The 21,793-nt window shown below is 36.2% G+C and overlaps 1 protein-coding gene across 1 annotated transcript in view; it reads right to left on the reverse strand.

The window, feature by feature from the left end:
* LOC142334995 (uncharacterized) overlaps window positions 1-21,793 on the reverse strand; it is a 384,183-nt gene that overhangs the window by 295,860 nt on the left and 66,530 nt on the right. Inside the window, exons 16-19 of the mRNA XM_075383322.1 lie at window positions 11,282-11,404; window positions 10,383-10,496; window positions 9,570-9,850; window positions 2,790-2,941 (exon numbers count right to left, since the gene is read on the reverse strand). Of these exons, the coding sequence (XP_075239437.1) occupies window positions 2,790-2,941; window positions 9,570-9,850; window positions 10,383-10,496; window positions 11,282-11,404 (670 nt within the window). The remainder of the gene's footprint in view (window positions 1-2,789; window positions 2,942-9,569; window positions 9,851-10,382; window positions 10,497-11,281; window positions 11,405-21,793) is intronic.

Below are 21,793 nucleotides of genomic sequence, written 5' to 3' on the forward strand. Positions count from 1 at the left end.
ATATGGGATTACTTCCGTCAATTTGTGTTCGAAGGCTACCAAATCTTAGCTTCATTATCATCAACACGCCCAGTTGTTAAGATGGAGGGCATTGGAAAACGGATACTTGACTCAATCAAGACTATTACTATGCTGATTGCTGACTCGAACACTCGCAAAATGAATATTTTTGAGAGAAAGCATCAGAAGAGGACACAACCTTAACTTCAGAAAGTGGAGATTTTGGGAGGAGTTTTACAATTTTTGTCCCAGTTCAACATTTTCAGTTTCTATGCACGAACTTGAACAACATATATGATGTGCAAGGTTTGAAATCTTGTTGGTAATTATATGTGATTTTTCTAATTTCATGGTAAAATAATCCGAAGTTTATTGACCTAGTTCTTTAGCTACTAATTTTTGTTCTAAATATCAGGAATCGGCGTGAATTACTAGAATATTTTTGTTGTCGACTTTCAATGAAAGAGCGGACAGGAACATTGAAGCTTTTATAGTACAATGTTCCCTTTTAGCAAGAGGTAGTCCTTGTGGGCCAGGGTCCCAGCGCACTCCCATTTCGCAATCTCGTTATGTTCAAAGTATTATACAGAGAATACGGTGCTAGGACAATTGGCCGACCGGGCGTTTAGCCGACAAGGAAAAAATGAGAAATTTAGCTGACAGTTTTATCATAATTGGTCATAAAATTTACTTCAACTGGTCATAAAGTCTCATTGGTCCATCAGTAGTTCGGTTGTGATAGATTCATATCAAGTCCCACCGGCCGCTGAGGCATGGCCATGGCCCGCGAGGCACGGCCAGATGCGGTAAAATACGGTCCGACCACGGATAGACCTTCGTTAATTACACTAGTTGATGAAAAAATTCCGTTATATGTGTCCGCTTACGAAATAGTGTTTTAAATTGGCCAATCGCAGCTTCAGATTAAGTTTTATTGCTCATTTTACTTAAATTGTCGGTTAAATTTCTCATTTTTTTGGTTGCCGGCTAAACGCCCTGTCGGGCAATACGGCGGCCACCAGAGCATACATATAATTGGCTACACCCAATCAGAATAAATGTAGTCGGCAATACCACATATTAAAGCATTTGGTGGACTATACTTAACGCTAATATATTGCGTTGGTTTTACCTAATCCTAATACCTTGCCGTGGTTATAACTAATCCTAATAGATTGCAGCGGCTTTATCTAATTTTAATAAACTGAGGTGGTTATACGTCATCCTGAAACTTATAGAAGGGTCTACCTAATCTCAAATAATAGCGACGGCTAAACCTAATCTTATCACATTGAGGTGGCTACATAAAAATGTTAAACTTTGAAATCTACTGAGAGAGAAATTTTCCAGCATGCATTTGTTCAGGTGCGGATTGTTTACCGTGTTGTTTAATTCTCCTGTGTGTATTATCTTCAAATAAACTGTAAAATTTTGTGACAAGTGCCTCCCCAAATTTTTCCAGCTCTGCTTCTGCTTACTACTAGCATATCCTAATACATGGAAGACTCATTTCCGCAAAGTTATCCTATCGTTTTAAATGACCTTCCCCACCCTCCTCGGCGACTGTTGCTCAGTCTACTATTACTGGTGTCTCCTCAGGGATGTTTCCAATTTTTTTCAACAATACCACGCTAATAGGTAGCATAATGTTTGCGGCTTAAAACAAAAAATATTCGATGATCTCAATTTTTTTTATAAAGCTGGCAATAGCTGATATTTTTGCTGTCATTTGCGCACCTTAAATCAATTCTGCTTCTTTACTTTTTGTTTAGTGGACATTGTTGATATTTTTTGGAAAACAATGACAAGTTTTATTATATTTAAACAGAAAATTGATCTAACTTTTACGCTAATTGATCTCTAATTTGGAACTACTTATTTGCCTGACGTGGACAATGTTCTGTGAACGATTTCTCTATTTGTGGCCCATTTAGGTAATGAAAAATATTTAAAGCATCGACAATCGTTCAGAATACTGTAAGCGAATGAGTAGGCAAACGTTTTTGATCTAATCTGCCCCCCTCCGACCCCCGTAAATTTATTCTCCTAGTTGCAAATTATGTACTGTTATTTAGCACGTTAACATTAAATATGGAACCGGGGCCGTAAAAGTTATATGCCCACTAGGCAAGGGGCGAAACAGAATTAAACAATTGAGCTTTTGCTTTAACCAAAAACCACAATTTTGTATGACTTCCCAATATAAAGTTATTGTAAAGTTTTGTCAAGATCTTGAAACGCTTTTTCAAGCCTTCTATTTGTAGAATGTGTTGTTGCTACGATCTCATTGAAATCTTATCAAATCTTATCATTTATCAAGAAAACTTCTATGGCCAAGTTATCGATAGAGCATTTAAACTTGAGTCAAGACTAATATAATTTTGCAAGACTAGACCGACAGCCCGAAAAACTATCTGATGCTTCTATTTTCACTCTTTTGATTTTATACACGTATATACCTCGAAAAATTGCTCTCCGGATCTAACAGATTTAGCGTGAGTCAAAACTTTACTTTATTATAGTGCTACTGAGTTATTCACTTTCCTCCGAATTGGAATAAAAAGCCGAGCGTTTATAAACATTTTATCAGTAAATTCAATAAAATTGCAATTCGACTTTGAGCTCCTCGGAAATAATTGTAAGCTTCAAGTTTGTTAATTTTACGGTTACTGACCATAACAAAATGGACTAACGGGTACCGGAAGATGAGAAACACAAGCCCGAGGGAAAGGGGGGGGGGGGTTAAGAACATCGGGTATATGGATCTAGTATATGTCGTTATGACTTACTCAATTCGCTGTATGCACTTGTATGCCGGGTTCTGCACCATGATCCGGGCAGCTTTGAGAGCGTCCTCATCTGGAGCGAAGAAACGTCGTCTCCCAGAACACGTGTTATCTGTTGATGGCACTTCCATGTCCCCGTCTTTGTTACATAGGACCTAAAACTCACAAGAAATAAACATGGTCATACCGCATCTTTTCCACTCGTACCTCCCCCAGCCTCCCCCCCCCCAAAAAAGGGTGCATGTTATTTGCAGACACCCCCCATGCACGAGTCATATTTTTACAATGGTACAATATCTGTAACTGGAGGGGTCAAACTGAAATCAAACCAATATACCAAAATCGTCGAGGTCAAATTTAACCGAGCGTGTAACTGAAATCCGTGTCGTTTTCTGCCAGTACATGGGACTCAGATGAACTGGGTAACAATAGCTTTCTAGCATTCGTTGGTACAATGTCACCATCTATAATTGAAAACTGTATGTGCCTCCTGTTTTGGAAAACCTCACTCCCCCCCTCCAGCAGGTAGATTATTATGACCCTTTATAGTTGATATTTTTACATCTTCATCATGGTATATATCGTTGGGTCTTTCCCATTATACAACCCCACCCCCACGAAATTATTTCCCCCATTATAATATAATAATCATGATTTCGGGGCTAAAATTGGAAAGACCAATACCGTTCATAATAGTTAGTTACGCGTGCCACGAGTCTAAACACTTAAGCACTGCAGGCAAGTAGCAAGAACAGACGTTTGGTAGCTTAAATAAGTGTATAACACCCATTGGAGCTAGTTAATCGGTGTCGAAAAACAGAACAAGAACTAAATTGCAGCAGGGCAAATTAATATGTTTTTACAATGCTTCCAAGAGGACACAATTCATGCGCCTGTTTGAGGAGACAAGTTTTTTAAGGGTAAACAGTGTTCATAAATCAGATTCAGCACGAAAAATTGTCTCAAATCAGTTTCAGTAAAACAAACAGTGTTGAAACTATTGTACAACCCCCCCCCCCCACTTGTTGCCTTAACCAACCACAAATTTGCCCTTAAGAAACCTGAACTATCGTGTAAAACTTGTCGTGTTTCTTGAAATCAGAATACACTTGTTTGAGGTCATGGAACACGAAAATAGATCCAGCATAAAATGAAGAAAGTAAAATTGTCAGTGGGGCTTTTTCTCATTTTTTTGCCAATTAGCTTGCTAGAAATCACGTTAACTCATTGAAACTCATGCTTGCCGATACATGTCAATATCGGATTTAGTTTTGCAATGCCAGAGTGTAAAAAGATTTCCGCAAATGCAATCCGAAACGTCTAATGAATGACTTGAGCATAGCATGAAAAAGGAAAAAAACGTCTCTAGTCAGTCTTGGATTTACACTAATTCAGTGCTGAAATTCACTGGGTGACATCCCCGTTTAACGCATGGGACTCAGATGAACTGGGTAACAATAGCTTTCTTGCATTCGTTGGTACAATGTCACCATCTATAATTGAAAACTGTATGTGCCTCCTGTTTTGGAACACCTCACTCCCCCCCTCCAGCAGGTAGATTATTATGACCCTTTATAGTTGATATTTTTACATCTTCATCATGGTATATATCGTTGGGTCTTTCCCATTATACAACCCCACCCCCACGAAATTATTTCCCCCATTATAATATAATAATCATGACTTCGGGGCTAAAATTGGAAAGACCAATACCGTTCATAATAGTTAGTTATGCGTGCCACGAGTCTAAACACTTAAGCACTGCAGGCAAGTAGCAAGAACAGACGTTTGGTAGCTTAAATAAGTGTATAACACCCATTGGAGCTAGTTAATCGGTGTCGAAAAACAGAACAAGAACTAAATTGCAGCGGGGCAAATTAATATGTTTTTACAATGCTTCCAAGAGGACACAATTCATGCGCCTGTTTGAGGAGACAAGTTTTTTAAGGGTAAACAGTGTTCATAAATCAGATTCAGCACGAAAAATTGTCTCAAATCAGTTTCAGTAAAACAAACAGTGTTGAAACTATTGTACAACCCCCCCCCCCACTTGTTGCCTTAACCAACCACAAATTTGCCCTTAAGAAACCTGAACTATCGTGTAAAACTTGTCGTGTTTCTTGAAATCAGAATACACTTGTTTGAGGTCATGGAACACGAAAATAGATCCAGCATAAAATGAAGAAAGTAAAATTGTCAGTGGGGCTTTTTCTCATTTTTTTGCCAATTAGCTTGCTAGAAATCACGTTAACTCATTGAAACTCATGCTTGCCGATACATGTCAATATCGGATTTAGTTTTGCAATGCCAGAGTGTAAAAAGATTTCCGCAAATGCAATCCGAAACGTCTAATGAATGACTTGAGCATAGCATGAAAAAGGAAAAAAACGTCTCTAGTCAGTCTTGGATTTACACTAATTCAGTGCTGAAATTCACTGGGTGACATCCCCGTTTAACGCATGGGACCCAGATGAACTGGGTAACAATAGCTTTCTAGCATTCGTTGGTACAATGTCACCATCTATAATTGAAAACTGTATGTGCCTCCTGTTTTGGAACACCTCACTCCCCCCCTCCAGCAGGTAGATTATTATGACCCTTTATAGTTGATATTTTTACATCTTCATCATGGTATATATCGTTGGGTCTTTTCCATTATACAACCCCACCCCCACGAAATTATTTCCCCCATTATAATATAATAATCATGATTTCGGGGCTATAATTGGAAAGACCAATACCGTTCATAATAGTTAGTCACGCGTGCCACGAGTTTAAACACTTGAGCACTGCAGGCAAGTAGCAAGAACAGACTTTTGGTAGCTTAAATAAGTGTATAACACCCATTGGAGCTAGTTAATCGGTGTCGAAAAACAGAACAAGAACTAAATTGCAGCAGGGCAAATTAATATGTTTTTACAATGCTTCCAAGAGGACACAATTCATGCGTCTGTTTGAGGAGACAAGTTTTTTAAGGGTAAACAGTGTTCATAAATCAGATTCAGCACGAAAAATTGTCTCAAATCAGTTTCAGTAAAACAAACAGTGTTGAAACTATTGTACAAACCCCCCCCCCCCACTTGTTGCCTTAACCAACCACAAAACTGCCCTTAAGAAACCTGAACTATCATGTAAAACTTGTCGTGTTTCTTGAAATCAGAATACACTTGTTTGAGGTCATGGAACACGAAAATAGATCCAGCATAAAATGAAGAAAGTAAAATTGTCAGTTGGGCTTTTTTCTCATTTTTTTGCCAATTAGCTCGCTAGAAATCACGTTAACTCATTGAAACTCATGCTTGCCGATACATGTCAATATCGGATTTAGTTTTGTAATGCCAGAGTGTAAAAAGATTTCCGCAAATGCAATCCGAAACGTCTAATGAATGACTTAATGAGCATAGTATGAAAGAGGAAAAAAACGTCTCTAGTCAGTCTTGGATTTACACTAATTCAGTGCTGAAATTCACTGGGTGACATCCCCGTTTAACGCTTAGTCTTGACCTAGTCCAGAGGACCAATCGAAAACAAGAGATGATAGGTTAGGTATGTTCGGTTTTCCACAAATCGTCGATCGTTCATTTGATTGGCATGTTTGACATCGAATGTAAGAAACTGTCAGTGTTCGATGGTTTGGATTCGATATGTTTATTAGATTCTGTATTTTCCCTTTTGAACGTTAGATAATCGTCGGATTGTTTGGTTTTTTATTGGGTATGTTCGGTTTTAAAAGTAAAAATTAGTCTGGGACATACGAAAGCTTCGGGTTGTTCGGTTTCTTAAATTCGGTACCTTTGCTGTTTAAACGTAAGAAATGTTCGGAACGTTTAGTTTTAATACAAATGAAGTTGGGGGGTGTCGTTGGTTTCTTAGATTAGGTATGTTCGGTTCTAAACGTAAGAAGTGTCTGTATGTTTGGTTTTAAAATATACGATATTGGTGGCATCTTAAGTCTCTTAGGATTAGTATGTTTGGTTTCTTAGGTTTGGTATTCGGTTCCATAGGTTTGATGTGTTTGATTTGAAGCGAAAGAAATGATTGGGTCGTTTGCTTTTAAAACAAAAATAAAACAAACGAAAGTGAAGATATCTTCGTTTTCTTAGATGGGCTATGTTTCTTAACAAACGTATAAAGTGTTGGGAAAGTCTAGTTTTAAAATATAAGAAATGTGCGGTATCTTCATTTGCCTAGATTAGGTATGTTTGATATTTTAGATTCGGCATGTTCAGTTTCTTAGACTCAGCATGTTCGGTTTCTTAGATTCGATATTATCGGTTTCTTAGATTCGGTATATTCAGTTTCTTAGAATCGGTAAGTTCGATTTGAGACATTCAGTATGTTCGGGTTCTTAGAATCGGTATACTACATGTGAACGTAAGAAATCCTCGGTTTTTCCCTGGGAACACAGTATTGTGTGACAGATAGGGTCGCAGATGCTGTTGTCTTATCATGCTATAATTTGGAACGGTTACATGACAATTTACCCAATGTCATTTTACCCAATGCCATTATACCTATTGCCAAAATACCCAATGCCGTTATACCCAATTCACATTGAAATTTTCGTTCCATAATCCAAGTACTAATTAGCAGAAAATAGCTCTTACACGTATGATTGAACAAGCGGATAATTTAATCCCATGTTCGGTTGTGACAGTTTCATATCAAATCCCACGGTCCACTGAGGCATGGCCATGGCCATTAAATATGTTAAAACATAGGATAATAACGACTGCTAATTTGTTGTCGGATTATTGAACGGCATTACGACGCAGAGATGTACCCCAAAACTTCCGCCTTAGTAAAATTGGCTAGAAAATTAGATACATACAATGAACGAAATTAGGAGACATCCTTTGTATCTTTCTTTTCGCAAGTAGGGTTCCACCAATTTTGCGAAAAAAAAGAACATTCGAACGAAAAGTAGGTTACAAGTCTTGTAGCACGTTTCCGCCCGCTCAATTTAGGCATCTATTATTCGCGCGCATTTTGAGCATGCAATAAGCACTTTAATAAAGATTTAATTGAAGCTTTCAAGTGCTTTAAATACATGCAACCACAAACACTGATTTTTTTCCGAAAAATCTTTCGCACATCAAAGGCTTTGTATATCAATGTGGGACTGGCCGAATTAAATAAGTAGTAATAAAAAGTACTAATAAGTAGTAATAATTAGTAATAAAGTACTACTAGTAGTAATAAGTTAGGCTTAATTAAATACGTAATAATTAAGTTAGGCTTAATTGCGGATTATAAGCAAAATTGAGCTACATTGCGTGCAGAAAATCGATACATATATGGAGCAGATGCGTGATACAAGCCTTGCGAAAAATAGGTTATAAAGTTTGTACTTGTATTTCGTGGCTAGGATTAGGACACTTTTGCGAACACGGTTTGCTAATTTCCCTTCCATTTTGTCGGTTTCTGCTATAGTAGCTATTTTCCGAAATATTGTTCCATTTTCAATGTATTAACTTAGTAAAATCAAACACAAGATACACGCATCGGGCATATCTGCCCATGACGATTTGGGTATACCTCTGCGTCTTAATGGGAAGTATCAAAGTACATTGGGAATAATGGCTTTTGGTATGTTTTCATTGAGCATAATGGCATTGGTTATTTTGGCATTGGGTATAATGGCATTGGGTATAATGGCATTGGGTAACTTGTCCTGACACCTTTGGAACACATGTCATAGTTTGATAGCCCCAAAAAACAAATTAACGCGTTTAATGTAGTTCACTATTTAAGAATATCTTCAAAACAATCGCCCTCAAAGATATGGGTTTTAGTGGGCTTTTGGAATCAGTGAAAACCGAAATCGAAATATATATATATGCATGTATTAGAAATCCCAAAATATTTTGACAATTTTTCTAAGATTTTTGCACATGACACAGTAAGAAAATGCAGGTGGGAGTTTCTCAATATTCATTGAAGCTTACATAAAAAGACTTACAAATCACTGTGATCCGTATATTCAGTCTGCGGATTTGCAAAAAATGCATCCATTCCGATTGTTCTTCTTTTTATTTGTTCTATAGTTGATACTTGTAGCGGTCTTGTATCAAACCATCTCCGATGCCATATTTGAATTGGTAAGTTGAACGGTTTTGGGCCAAAAATTCACCGCTTAAATCACCGCAAAAATAAAAATTCACAGCTTTCACCGCATTCATCGCTAAAAGATGCGGGCGCTTCGCGGTGAACAATTTTTTTTACCATTATTCATCGCAATTCCAGCATTTTTTATGTAAGCGAAACATTGTTCCGGGAATGTTCGAACCGTCACAAAATAAATTGAGTTTCTGAAAAGATAAGAAAACTCCAGATGTAGAAGAAACTAAAAAGTTACACTAGTGCTGCGTTTCTTATTGTTGTAGAATTATAGTAAAAGCTACTAATTGTTTTTTGGCTCATACAGGCCGGAACTTGGACATTAAACCATCTGGGCAGGTGTAACTACTCAATCTGAATCAATATATCTTTCAAGTTGAGAGCCAAGAGCGCACCTATACTCATGGCACCTATGCTCCGTTAAGTTTGCCTACTTGGGATTCTCTGATAACCCCTTTTTGGTGCTTCTTTGTGATGGAGACTTCTTCTCTCTACACAAAGTGTCACCTTGAAAAGTTGTTTTATTCTGAACTAGTTCAAGCTTATTTTATGAATACCCCAAAATTAGTAATGATTTTTTTGTATGTTAAACAAAAAAATCTTGGTTGTGTGAGCATACAGTTTTGACGTTTTGAAAACGTCACCCTAATTGACAAACCTAACCTCGTACTCGATGAATTCTGGGTCTGACGGATCCTCAGAGATGTCAATAAAGAGAGTTGTTTTCACAAATTGCTTCCCCTTTGGCATCGGCTCAATCGAATTCGTCTCCAGGGCATGGGAGCAATTCCTAGCAAGGGGGTGGCAGCCGATTCCACCTGCAGTTGCGTTTCCACCAAACCCGTAAAGACACTCACACGTGTGGCTTCCAATGAGGTTAGTGCAATTCCTGTTATCGGGGGTACAATAGTCGTCAACTACCGTTTCGTTGCATTCGTCGATATCTTAACACACACAAAAATTAGAAACTCATAAATTAGCAACACTGAGTGCTCGCAATTCATCCCCATTGTAAAAACTGCTTTGAATACCACGTGTGAACACACCAACAAAAATTATTTTATCATTAGCAACATGAAGCTGGAAATTTGTGCCGTATCTAGCTTAATAGTGTGTCTAGTCGGTTTAACCTGAGGTCAAAGTCTGGAATATGTTTTTTGATCAGAGGGCTCAGTATGGAATAAAGGTCTCATTAGAGGTCAAATTCTGGAATAAAGGCCCTGGCTTATTGTCAAATAGTAATAAACGATTCGGTTAGAGGTCAATTAGAGGTCAATTAGAGGAACGGAATAGATGGTTCGATTAGAGGTCAAAGTACGCAATTAAAAATAATTTAGCCATGTCGTTTCTGCGTAATCGGAGTGGAGCAGTACTAGGCCAACAGTGGCATGTTGTCACTTTCTATTATTTCCTTATTCCCCTTTTTTCGAACCATTCTTTTTAAAATTTTGTATTAATTATGAATGAAATTGTTACCTGTACACATCCATCCGTCTCCCTCATATCCATCCTTGCAGACACATTTGTCATCTATGCAGTTGGCTAACACGTGACAGGTGTCATTGAAACCGTCCTCACAACCACCAGGTGCTGGTAAACAACAACATAAATAAACAAACTCTAAATCTTGTCACGTCGCATTCCATTTTTGAACCCATCGCAATATAGATCCCAATAGAGAAAAGGCGCAATTTTGCAAAAGAACGGACCATTTTATGAAACATCAGTGTTGCCCCAGTAGAAATTTTGCCCAAAAACATATAAAAAATTATCGCTTTTGATCAAAGTTTTTAGGAAAAAATGATTAAAACCTTTGGCAAACAAACCACCCCAAATTTACAAACCACCCCAATTTTAAAATATTCCTCAGCACAGGTAATTTTCAAACAGAAATTACTACAGATAATATCAGCCGAATTTTCCTGAAGAAATACAAAAAGTCTCAAACCAATAGAAAATATATTTTCTCGTTTGATCCCAAAATATTGTAAGAGTTAATAGAAAAAATTTTCAAATTTTTTGGATCAAATATTGAGAAAATTCATTCAAGTAAAACTAACCGAGAACAGAAAAAAATGGGTCAAAATGACGATTGTTCAGATCCTTTTCTCTTTTTATGAGTTCCTTTTGCTAGCATTGCTTAGATTGCGATGACAATCGGAGCTGATATTTTCTGTTGAAGATAGCATAGAAATTCATTTGTTACAATTTTACTGCTAAAAATTAAGCTACCTCTGTTCGCTAATTCAATTTTTTGGTCTTATTTGAAGCTTTTCGTCCATTTATTGCAAAAATTTTTTTGACGTTCTGAGAATCAAGCTCCGACCTTAATTAGTGTAAAAAAAGAGTCAGAAATGAAAGTGATTCCAACTTACGGACGCAGAAGTAGAGCCCGTCCCCAGCCCATCCGGGGGGACAACTGCAACTGATGTTGCCCTGGGTGTCCGAGGTACACACACCATCCTCATGACATGGTCGCAAGCTGCATGGATCCAATTCTGAACACGCGAAACAGTTATAACTACTTGATTAAATTAACAGTATACCGCGGCAAAGATGGCTAGCAACCAAAAGTTTGATATTTATAAAAACAATTTTACTTTTTTTATGTTTTTAGTATATGGAAACAGACTTTGGCGAGGAATGGCCTCAAGAAGCTTTAAGTCCAGACCATAAGGGGCAAAATCTCAATGCGGAAGCTGTACTTTGCAAATAATTTAAAGCTGTAGTATTACGAGAGCCGTTACAAATGAACGGATAATTAATCCCGCATTAGAGCGAACGTATTTAGGCGCTAATTAACCATTCTTTCGCCGCGCGCTAAACAAACTAACGCTTATTAAGACTACCAGTACACAAGTATTTAAACAACTCAGTTCGACTTATTTAAATAACACAACTTTAGGCCTGGATCTCCTCGTTTATATCCAGGACAGAAAATGTACGTTGTTGAACGTAGGCGGCCTGTAAAACCACAGTTTCTTTTGATTTAAATTACTTCTGCTTTTGACAGTTGCAATGCAGATCTTTCCCCCCAAGTTCAATAAAGATGAAGCAGATTGCTTCAGGGGAAAAGACAATAGAGTCTCATAAAAAGCCCCCAAGAAAACCATAATTGTTGCGGTTTTAGAAGAGGGGAAAAGCAGAAAACAGGCGCCTACGAAATCAATAATTGATGCTCTCAGCTTTTTAGATTTTTATTATTTTTTGGAGTTTCAATAATTTTTCCGTGAGATAAAAAAGAGTTAATTCTCTTGCCTTCTCGGCCAATAGGAAAATTAAGAAGCACCTCACTATGAACGTGAGTTTGTGATTCGCTCCCTATCGGCCCAAACGGAGCTGAGAGGAATTAATTGTTTCTCTCAGCGAAGTGGGACGGAATAAAATTAGAGAGACAAATAACAGAGCCAACGACGAGCAGCAGACAACTGCTTCATTTTTCTTGCAAAATAAATTCCTAAATTTAAACAGAGAAATTTTTTTAAAGATTTCCAACTTAGCAAATTTTCCAACAGAACATACTTGTGAGAAATCGACTGGAAGAAGTTTCAACGACGCACTCAAATAACAACAACACAATCAAGTAACAGCTAAACCCGGTCTAATACTACTCAGTGTAAGCTTGTTCATTTAAACTATCTATTTAATTAATTGAACTTTTCAGCCCCCCAACTACTTTAAATTGAGACTTATAGCACAGACAGGTCTTAGGCATATATCTTTGCCTTCGATTTGTTATATCTTTTGTCAAGTTTGACTGGCATACTTAAAGAGATCCCGTATTGTGTGATCTGTAGCAGCCCAGCCAAATTTGATAACTGGTGCGCCCAGAGGAAAGAATCACGCCTGAATTTTTGTTTTTCTATCCGATCGGATTAAAATAGTAAAATAACCACTACCACAGAAGTGAAAGCACACTAATAGACAAACAAATAGAGTAATTTATATCAAATTTACGACCAAAATACAGTAAATTTACATTAAAATAGTAACAGGCAACTGATTCTTTGCTCTTGTAAAATTGTTCTGACCCGGGTCGGGGTAATCTATGTCCGATTTTTATTTTATTTATATAACAATTGAAGTAATTTCATATTTTATAGTCGAAATTTAACCAAAAACCATCCCCCCAAAACCTATTTAGCCTAATTTTCACCCAACTTTCATCAAATTTATGTTTAAATTTTAGTATTTACACTTTAAATAACCGAAATTCAACCAGATTTTATCCCCCCAAAACATATTTATTTTGATTTTAACCCAATTTTCACCAAATTTATGGTTGAATTTTAGTATTTTCACTCTAAATAATTGAAAGTTATACAAAATTCATCCCCCCATAACCTGTTTAGTCTATTTCTAACCCGATTTTGACCAAATTTATGGTTAAATTTTATTATTTTCACTCTAAATAATCGGAATTTATACAGAATTTATCCCCACAAAACTTGTTTAGACTATTTCTGACCCAATTTGGACCAAATTTATGATTAAATTGTAGCATATACACTCCAAATAACCAAAAATTATCCAAATTTCACCGCCCCAACACCTAATTAAACTAAACTTTAGCCGATTTTCACCAAATTCACAGCAGAATTTTAGCATTTTCACGCTAAATAGCAGATTTTTAACCAGAACTCATCCCCCCAAATCATATTTAGAGTAACATATGTCTAATTTTTACTGAATTTTTGACCAAAATATAGCATTTTCAAACAATTTAACATAAATTTAACCAGAATTCATCCCCCCAATACGTGTTTAGTGTAATTTATATCTAATTTTCTACACATTTAAGCACACGTTGTTGCATTTTCACATTAACTAACCCAATTTTGGTTAAATTTAAGCCTTCCTTAGTTGAATATTCACTCTGTTTTATCAATTCCTTGACCCGGGTGGGGTAATATTAATCAAATTTTAACCAAATAAATATCATTTTGACCTAAATTCTCAAATATTAACCAGATTTTAACAAAATTAATGTCACTTTTATCATAATTTACGGGATACTAATCACATTTAAGCCTTAAAAACATCATTCCTATCCAATTTTAACCAATATTACTCAAGAAAATAGCCATATTAACGTCATTTTTACACAAAATTAGTAAATATTAACCAAGTTTTGACCACATAAATCTCAATAAGGCTCAAATTTAACAAAGAATAACGGGTTTTAAACTAAATTTTATCCCCCCAACATAGATTTTTAGCCTGAAAATAACATAAATTGATGAGAATTCCCCCATTTTAACCGGTTTCACAAGTACAATTTCACCAATAGAGGTTTTAAACAGTGCATGGACCAAACTGGAATAGTTATTGTAGAACATCTTAATCTAACAGCAATAGAAAACACTAGAAGGGGTAAAATAACACGGTTTATTACTGACGGAATTACTTTCTTAGCTATTTTCTACGTGTTTGAACATAATTCTCCCGCTGATTTTTGTATAACTTATGCATCTGAGAACCCTAATTTTCAGAATTTACTAACTTTGTTAAAAACTAAAAACAGTGTGATCGAGATTCCCGCAGAAAATTTAGCCAATAATTAATTAAAAGAGCGTAAACTAGCCTTTTCAACCCAATTTGTACACAAATTTATCACAAAAAAGTTGTTGTCTCATGTTAAAATACGGCCATTAACAGACTCAAGCACTTTAGAAACAATATTTAAACACAATAATAGCTACAAAAATACTACTACTGATGTACTAAACATCCCGTACTAAACGTTTTTATACTGTCTTCTGTGTAATTTCATACAAAAATACATTAATAAAACAACAAAAACAATTGTTCTATGTTATTTATATGTCATATATTAAAGTAAACGTTCAAGATCTAAATATAAGTATTAAAGTACATAACAAAATAGGCAAAGTTTCATATTATTTAACTGACCAGAACAGAAACTTTTCATGCATTCACCATCACTCTTCTAGCGAAACAGAAACTGAAATCTACATAACTTACAAGTGGACCAACCCAAACTTTAAGGAACTTTTGTGTGCTCCAAGAAATCAGAACAGTGTGATAGAATTAGCATAAACGTTACCATCTTGTGTGTGGATGAGCCACCAAAATAAAACTTCCCCGTTTGGTTTACAAATCTTAAAAATCATTAAACCCAAATACATCAACGTTTCTCCTGACGATCCGAGTTTACCAGATAGAGTTAAATTACTTATAAAAACAGAATTTGTCACACACATTAGATTTTCAAAAATGAACAGATTTCACCAATACTCTGTTGAATTTAAACACTCTGAAAACACTTATCCGTTGTTATTAAATTTTACCGTTGAGCAAATCGATATTTACTCTTGTGTTGAAATTTTTAGCACTGATAACGGCAAAAACTTTGAATTTAAAATACAATCAATAAACGGTCCTAGCAAATAAAATTCATATTACAAAACAAACAGTTCAACTTTCTACTTTAGTATTAGCGTTTTATTATAACAAAAATATTTTCTACACTAATTACGCAAACTAATAACACTTTCGTATAAAATATTCTTTTCGTACACTAAAATAAAACATGGCAGCGAACGTTGTTGCGTACCCCGACATAGCGTTAGAGAAATTTTCAGGTTTAGATCCATCTGAAGATGCCCAGGAATCCTTTAGTTTAATACAAAGAAAAATCCAATTCTCACTAGGAACAAGAGATCCTGCGGATGCTGGCTTGCAAGCAGCATACGACACTAGACAAAAAGCGTTGTTTGGTTCGGTTTTGCGTGGGCCCGCAGCCCAATGGTTTGAAACCTTAGCACCAGCTTTAGCATGGAACGAAGTTAGAAATCAGTTCATTAACCGTTTTACTGATGCAAAAGACAAGTAAATGAAAAGAATTGAAGTCGAGAGTATTAAAAGGCAACCAGATGAATTGATAAAAAGCTATACATACCGAATAACAAAAGCAGTTGAAAAAGGATGGCCAGATCTAGATTTTAACAACGACCAGCGTAACGCTAAGTGTATGGAGTACTTTGTAAGAGGATTAACGCCACCTGCACTCAAGCAAAGGGCACATCAGCGGTTAATAGAAAACCCAGCTACAACTTGGCAACAATTACATGATCATGTAGCAACTAAAGACTTAAGTTTTTCTTTTAGCAGTGAAATCACGGGTACTGCTTCAAGTAGTATCGACAATAAAATAGAAATAGAAGGGTTAAAAAACCAACTCACAGAAATTTCAAATCTAACGAAAGATCATAAAATAAACGCCACATACAACAACGACAATCCCAGATTCAAACAAAACCAGACTAGATTCTGCAAGTTTTGCAAACGTTCAGGTCACACAATAGCTTTCTGCTTTAAGTACAAGGACTTTAAAAACGAAAAACGAAACCCACCTCAACAACGAGAAAAGTTCACAGATAATTATAAACGTAGTAGGAGCCATTCACCAGGTCAACAAAATTACAAATCAAACAATTATGACAATCGAAATTCTAGGGACAGACAGAGAAATATTTACAACCAAATCAATCCAATTATCAAAACAACTCTAGATCAGACTACCGACATCGATCACCGTACCCATCAAACTCTTCAAACAATTACCGATCATCTTCTTACGATAACCGATCACAGGAACGACAAAATAACCATCGAAACAACTCTTACAGAGATAACAATAGGCAAAATAGTAGGGATAGACAAAGCAACGGTCCTCCAAGATCAGATAATCGATATCGTGATAGGAGTAGAGACCATGACCGAGATATGACACCTACTAGACAAAACCATAATACTCATTCAAGAGATAACAGTGGAGGGCGAAGCCCTCGAGTTCACTTTACCAGTGAAACTTCTAGAGACTATTACAATAATGAGAATCACAACGACGAGTATTTAAACTAGACAGGTCTCCGTTCATAAACACTACTGATAACAAAACAAGTTACTCAAATATTTACATTAATTTATACCAATCCGTCGGAGACAAAAATAAAAATAACGGCTTAGAAACACAGTTTTTATTGGACACAGGAGCATCAAGCTCTATAATTAATTACCACACTTATCTTGAACTATGTAAATTACAACACATTGAGATGAAAGCTTCAAAAAATCATACTTTAGCGGTTAATGGTGAGAAACTAAAACTTCTAGCTCAAATTACCTTCAAAACTTCTTTCGACAATGAAGGAAAGTATCAAGTTGCAAGCCGAATTTGTTGGGAATGGATTTCCTTGAATCTACAGTAAAATCCATTGACCTAACCACTCCAAAAATTGATTTAATAACTTACCCTGAAGTAGCCGTCACATTATCTAGATACCAAACGAAAAGCTATCCATACATTAGGTCTTACAAAATTGTAACTGTTGACCAGCAACTACCATTAGCACCAAAATCAACTCGAGTAATATCAATTAGACCTCCGAATGAATTCTTCAGAAAGGGAACCTCCTTTGTAATTGGAAGTGAACTGCAAGCTCAAGGAATTTATACTTACAACGTTCAGTGTTTTAGAAAAGAAAAGGAATTACCAATAATGCTAAACAATCCTCAAAACAACAAGGTTGTCATCCAAAAGGGTCCTATTGGGCACACTTTAGAAGACATTGAAATTAGACAAGACCCAGAATTTTCTGTAGTTGACAACGTTGCATTCATAAACCACCTAATGAATAGTGACACTAATTGGGATCAAATATTCCATGTTAAAGAAAAACAAGGTCCAAAAATTTCAAAAATTCAAAATTTCTTTGCAAGCAAAACTCCTGAAAAACAAAAGAAAACAGAAAAGCGAAAAAGGCAACAAGATTTTACCAACAACTACGAATTAGAAACAGACTTTAGCGACGACCTCAAAGATCTTAAGCCACAATTAGGAACAACTGATGAGAACATCAGACCCGTTGAACTTCCCAAAGAGAAACTTAACAGATTTGACAAAACCGATCAAGCGTTTCTCAAAAAATCTGATTTCAGTCAAGCTGATATCAATGACGAAAACTTAGACAAGTTACTGAGGACTTTAACTAAAAATAAAGACGTTTACTCTCAACACAAATAAGATGTTGGAAAGATAAAACAAAAGTTTCATGTTAAACTTTTACCTAATTCAACTTTGACAAAACAAAGACCATCCAAAGTACCATTACATTATCAGGAAAAACTAGAAAACCTTATGGAACAACTGTGTAGAACAGGTATAATCCGGGAAATGGGTAATGATAAAGAAATGGGATCAGAATTTATTAATCCAATAATAATCCTACCCAAGGGGAACACAGTAAAACTGGTTATAGATGCCCGATATCTGAATTCAATAACAGACCTTAGTCGATATTCATGGCCACTCGAACCAATCGGAAGTCTATTAACTAGATTAAAAGGTAATTTCTTCACAACCAGTGATCTTTGTTCAGCCTATAACCAAGTCCCTCTAACTGAGGAAACCAAACAGCTGGTAAGTTTTGTAATTGGTCCAAAGCAATACACATTTGAACGCGGATTTTACGGCCTATGCGGTCTACCTAATTTCTTCAGTCGTATAATGACTATCCATTTTGCACCATTAATTAGAAAAAAAACAAGCTATAACCTACATTGATGACACCATCATGCAAGCGCAAGATGAAACCGAAATGTTTGAAATAATTGACAAGTACCATGAACTTTTAAGGAAATCAGGATTGAAAGCTCAACCTGAAAAGACTAAATTTTTCCTTAGGAAAGTACAGTCCTTGGGACATGTAGTAGGTAAAGATGGGATACAACCAGTCAAGAAGCGAGTAGCAGATTTAAAAGCACTTAAGTCGCCTGAAAACAAACGTGATGTCATGAGAGTTCTAGGTTGCTTAGGATTTTACAGAATGTACATCAAAAATTTGCATGTTGACTGCAAACCATATTATGACCTAACCCGCACAGAAACTAAATTTGTCTGGACAACAGAACACGAAAAACTGTTTAACGACATTAAAAACAGGATTAGCGAAGATACTATCTTAGCAATACATGATACTAAATACCCTTTCCACGTGCATGTAGACGCTTCTTCTATAGGAATAGGCTCAATTCTCGTTCAAGAATTTCCAGAAGGGAAATGAAAAGTGTCTTTTAACTCTAGAATTTACACTAAAGAGGAACAAAAAATGAGCACCACAGCACGCGAACAATGCGGCGTAATATCTGCACTACAAACTTATGAGCATTACCTAATTGGTTCTCCCATCCAGTATATGTGTACACCGACCATAAACCTTTAATGTATCTATGGGGTAGAAGAGGAAAACTCTCTCACAGGTTTTTTAGATACCAGTTAGTAATATCTCAATTTCAGAACTTGAAAATTATTTGGACTGAAGGAAAAAACTTAGCTTTTCCCGACATCCTAAGTCGCAATGTAAAACTTAAAGATCTGGACAAGTATCAACTTAAACGCAAAAAGATACCAAAAGACATTAGTTTTTACGACGAGCATGGTAACGAGGAAAAATACTTCATTTTGCGTGATAATGAAAAGGGACCAGCAGATGACTTCTTTCCAATCCTAAAACAAAGCATAACGGGTATCGACAAATCCATTTTCAAAAATGACAAAATGGTAAAGCAAAAGTACGACAATAATCAAAACAGACTTTGCTCAATAAACAATATTTCCGAAGATTTCTCGTATCGTTCATCAATAAACCACTATAGGCGTCACCGCAAACATGAAATAACCCCTGTATCAGAACAGGAGGAAGACGAAACGTCTGATCATTATACAGAAATTGATTCCTACCCTGATGAAGGGATAACCGAACAAAATTTTGACCCAATTTCGGAAATTGAATTGTTCAATGAGAACCAGTCACCGGAATTAGATTTTGACAAACTCTACATTGATCAAACTAATACCACAGACTCGGAGTACAGATTCCCTCTAGAATACGATAAAGTTTTTCTCGTGAAAAATAGCACTTGTATAGACAAAACCGAATTAGCAAAAAAATTTCCCGAAAATACAAAAATACAAGATGCAAGAGAACTCATCGATAAACTGACAATTTTCTCTAAAGAAGTTGATTTAAATACATCGGTAATTTGTCAAGAACAATTAAAAGACCCAGTGATACAACAAATTCGCCAATTAAGGACAAACAATAACAAAGATGAAAAGAAAATTGAATTCCGACAATCTAAAGCCATAATGTCATACATTAATAACTTTGAAAAACTGAGTTTTGTAAGCAACATCTTATGTATTCAACAACAAAAAGACGAACCAGATATTGAATACTTAATAATTTGTGTACCACTGTCATTGTTCTTTAAAGTTTTTCAGCTAGCTCATTGTGAACTGTCAGGTCATGTAGGTTTAGATAAAACACTTGCTAATGTAAAACGATTTTTTATTGGCCCGGAATGTATAAATGGATTGAACACCTAATTGCTGATTGCCTTGAATGCCAAAAAAATAAACAAAAACGGAGAGACATCCACGAAGTACCTCTCGAAAAGTGGACTGACACAGTCCCATTCCCCTTTCATACGGTCCATATTGATCACAAAGGACCTTTAAATCCTCCATCGAACGGTAAACACCATTGTTTAGTTATTGTCGATTCATTTTCGCGTTTCATTCATGTATACCCTGTACGTTCCAGACGCAGTAGACACCATAAAAGCTTTAGAAAAGTTCATCTTGTCTTTTGGAATACCACAAAAACTTAATTATGATAAGGGTTCGGCATTCATGAACCAAGATTTTGCGATTTACATTCATGAATTAGGTATAACATCCGCACCTCGAACTGCTTATGCGCCTTGGACTAATGGTAAAGTCGAGATCCAAAACAAACATCTAGGAGCACATTTCCGAATTTTTCTAGAACAAGCTCGAGGTAAATGGGACGAACTGGCACCAAAATTTGCTTTTTCTCATAACACGGTTCCAAACGCTAGTACTGGAATCTCACCTTATGAAATTGTGTTCGGACAAAAACCACAGATACCTCTGTCACTTAAGTTAGGACTCCTGCGAAATTCACAACTCACATGCTCTTCCGAGTTTTGCAAAGACCTGCCTCTTCACAGGCATACCTTGCAAACTTCAAAAAACACCGAAATTGACAAAATTCTAAAACCGACTATTAACAATTCGTTGCTTATGCGAGAAAACCAATTCAAACAAATATACAATAACGCTTATAAAAAGAGCTTAGAAAACAATAACCGCGCACATAAACATAGAAACAAACACAAATTAGGCAAGCCACTTGAGGTTGGACAAAAATTTCTAATGGAAAACCATCAAATTGAGTTAGGAAAGTCAAAAAAACTACATGAACTAAGATCAGGACCTTATACTGTAGAAAAAAAACTAACCAATGTTAACTATGAATTAACTTTAGATAGCAACCCGGCCACCAGGAAGGTTGCTCATAGTCGAGTACTACCCAGCTACTGAAACTATACCAGAGTTAGCCCTAGAGTATGGTATAGATAAAAATAATTGTGACACCTTTTATGATAATCTAATGACTACTCAGATGAATAAACTCAATAGTCCCTTGACTAAATTCTCCTTCCAAAGCCCCACTAACACCGAATATTTCCCCGTGGATAATTTCATACGAAGAGACTCCCCTGTGCAGAACTTCGACCCTGACCGAACACTTACCAATTTCGATTCTGGATTCAACGAAGCAAGTTCAGGTGGTCGTGATAACCCACCTCCAGTCCAAACACACCTACCTAGCGGTAGTCGAACAAGAAGTTCAACTCCTTGCCCACAGCACAATTCTAGAATACCTCTAGACTCTAATTTAAGTCCTCTCCGCCCTAATACATCGGAACAAGGACCTTCTAATTTACAAACTTTAGAAAATAATAATAATATTAATAGGCGAACTTCTAGTCGC

The sequence above is a fragment of the Convolutriloba macropyga genome, chromosome 2, assembly GCF_964194025.1.
Source record: "Convolutriloba macropyga chromosome 2, txConMacr16.3, whole genome shotgun sequence".
NCBI lineage: Eukaryota > Metazoa > Xenacoelomorpha > Acoela > Convolutidae > Convolutriloba > Convolutriloba macropyga.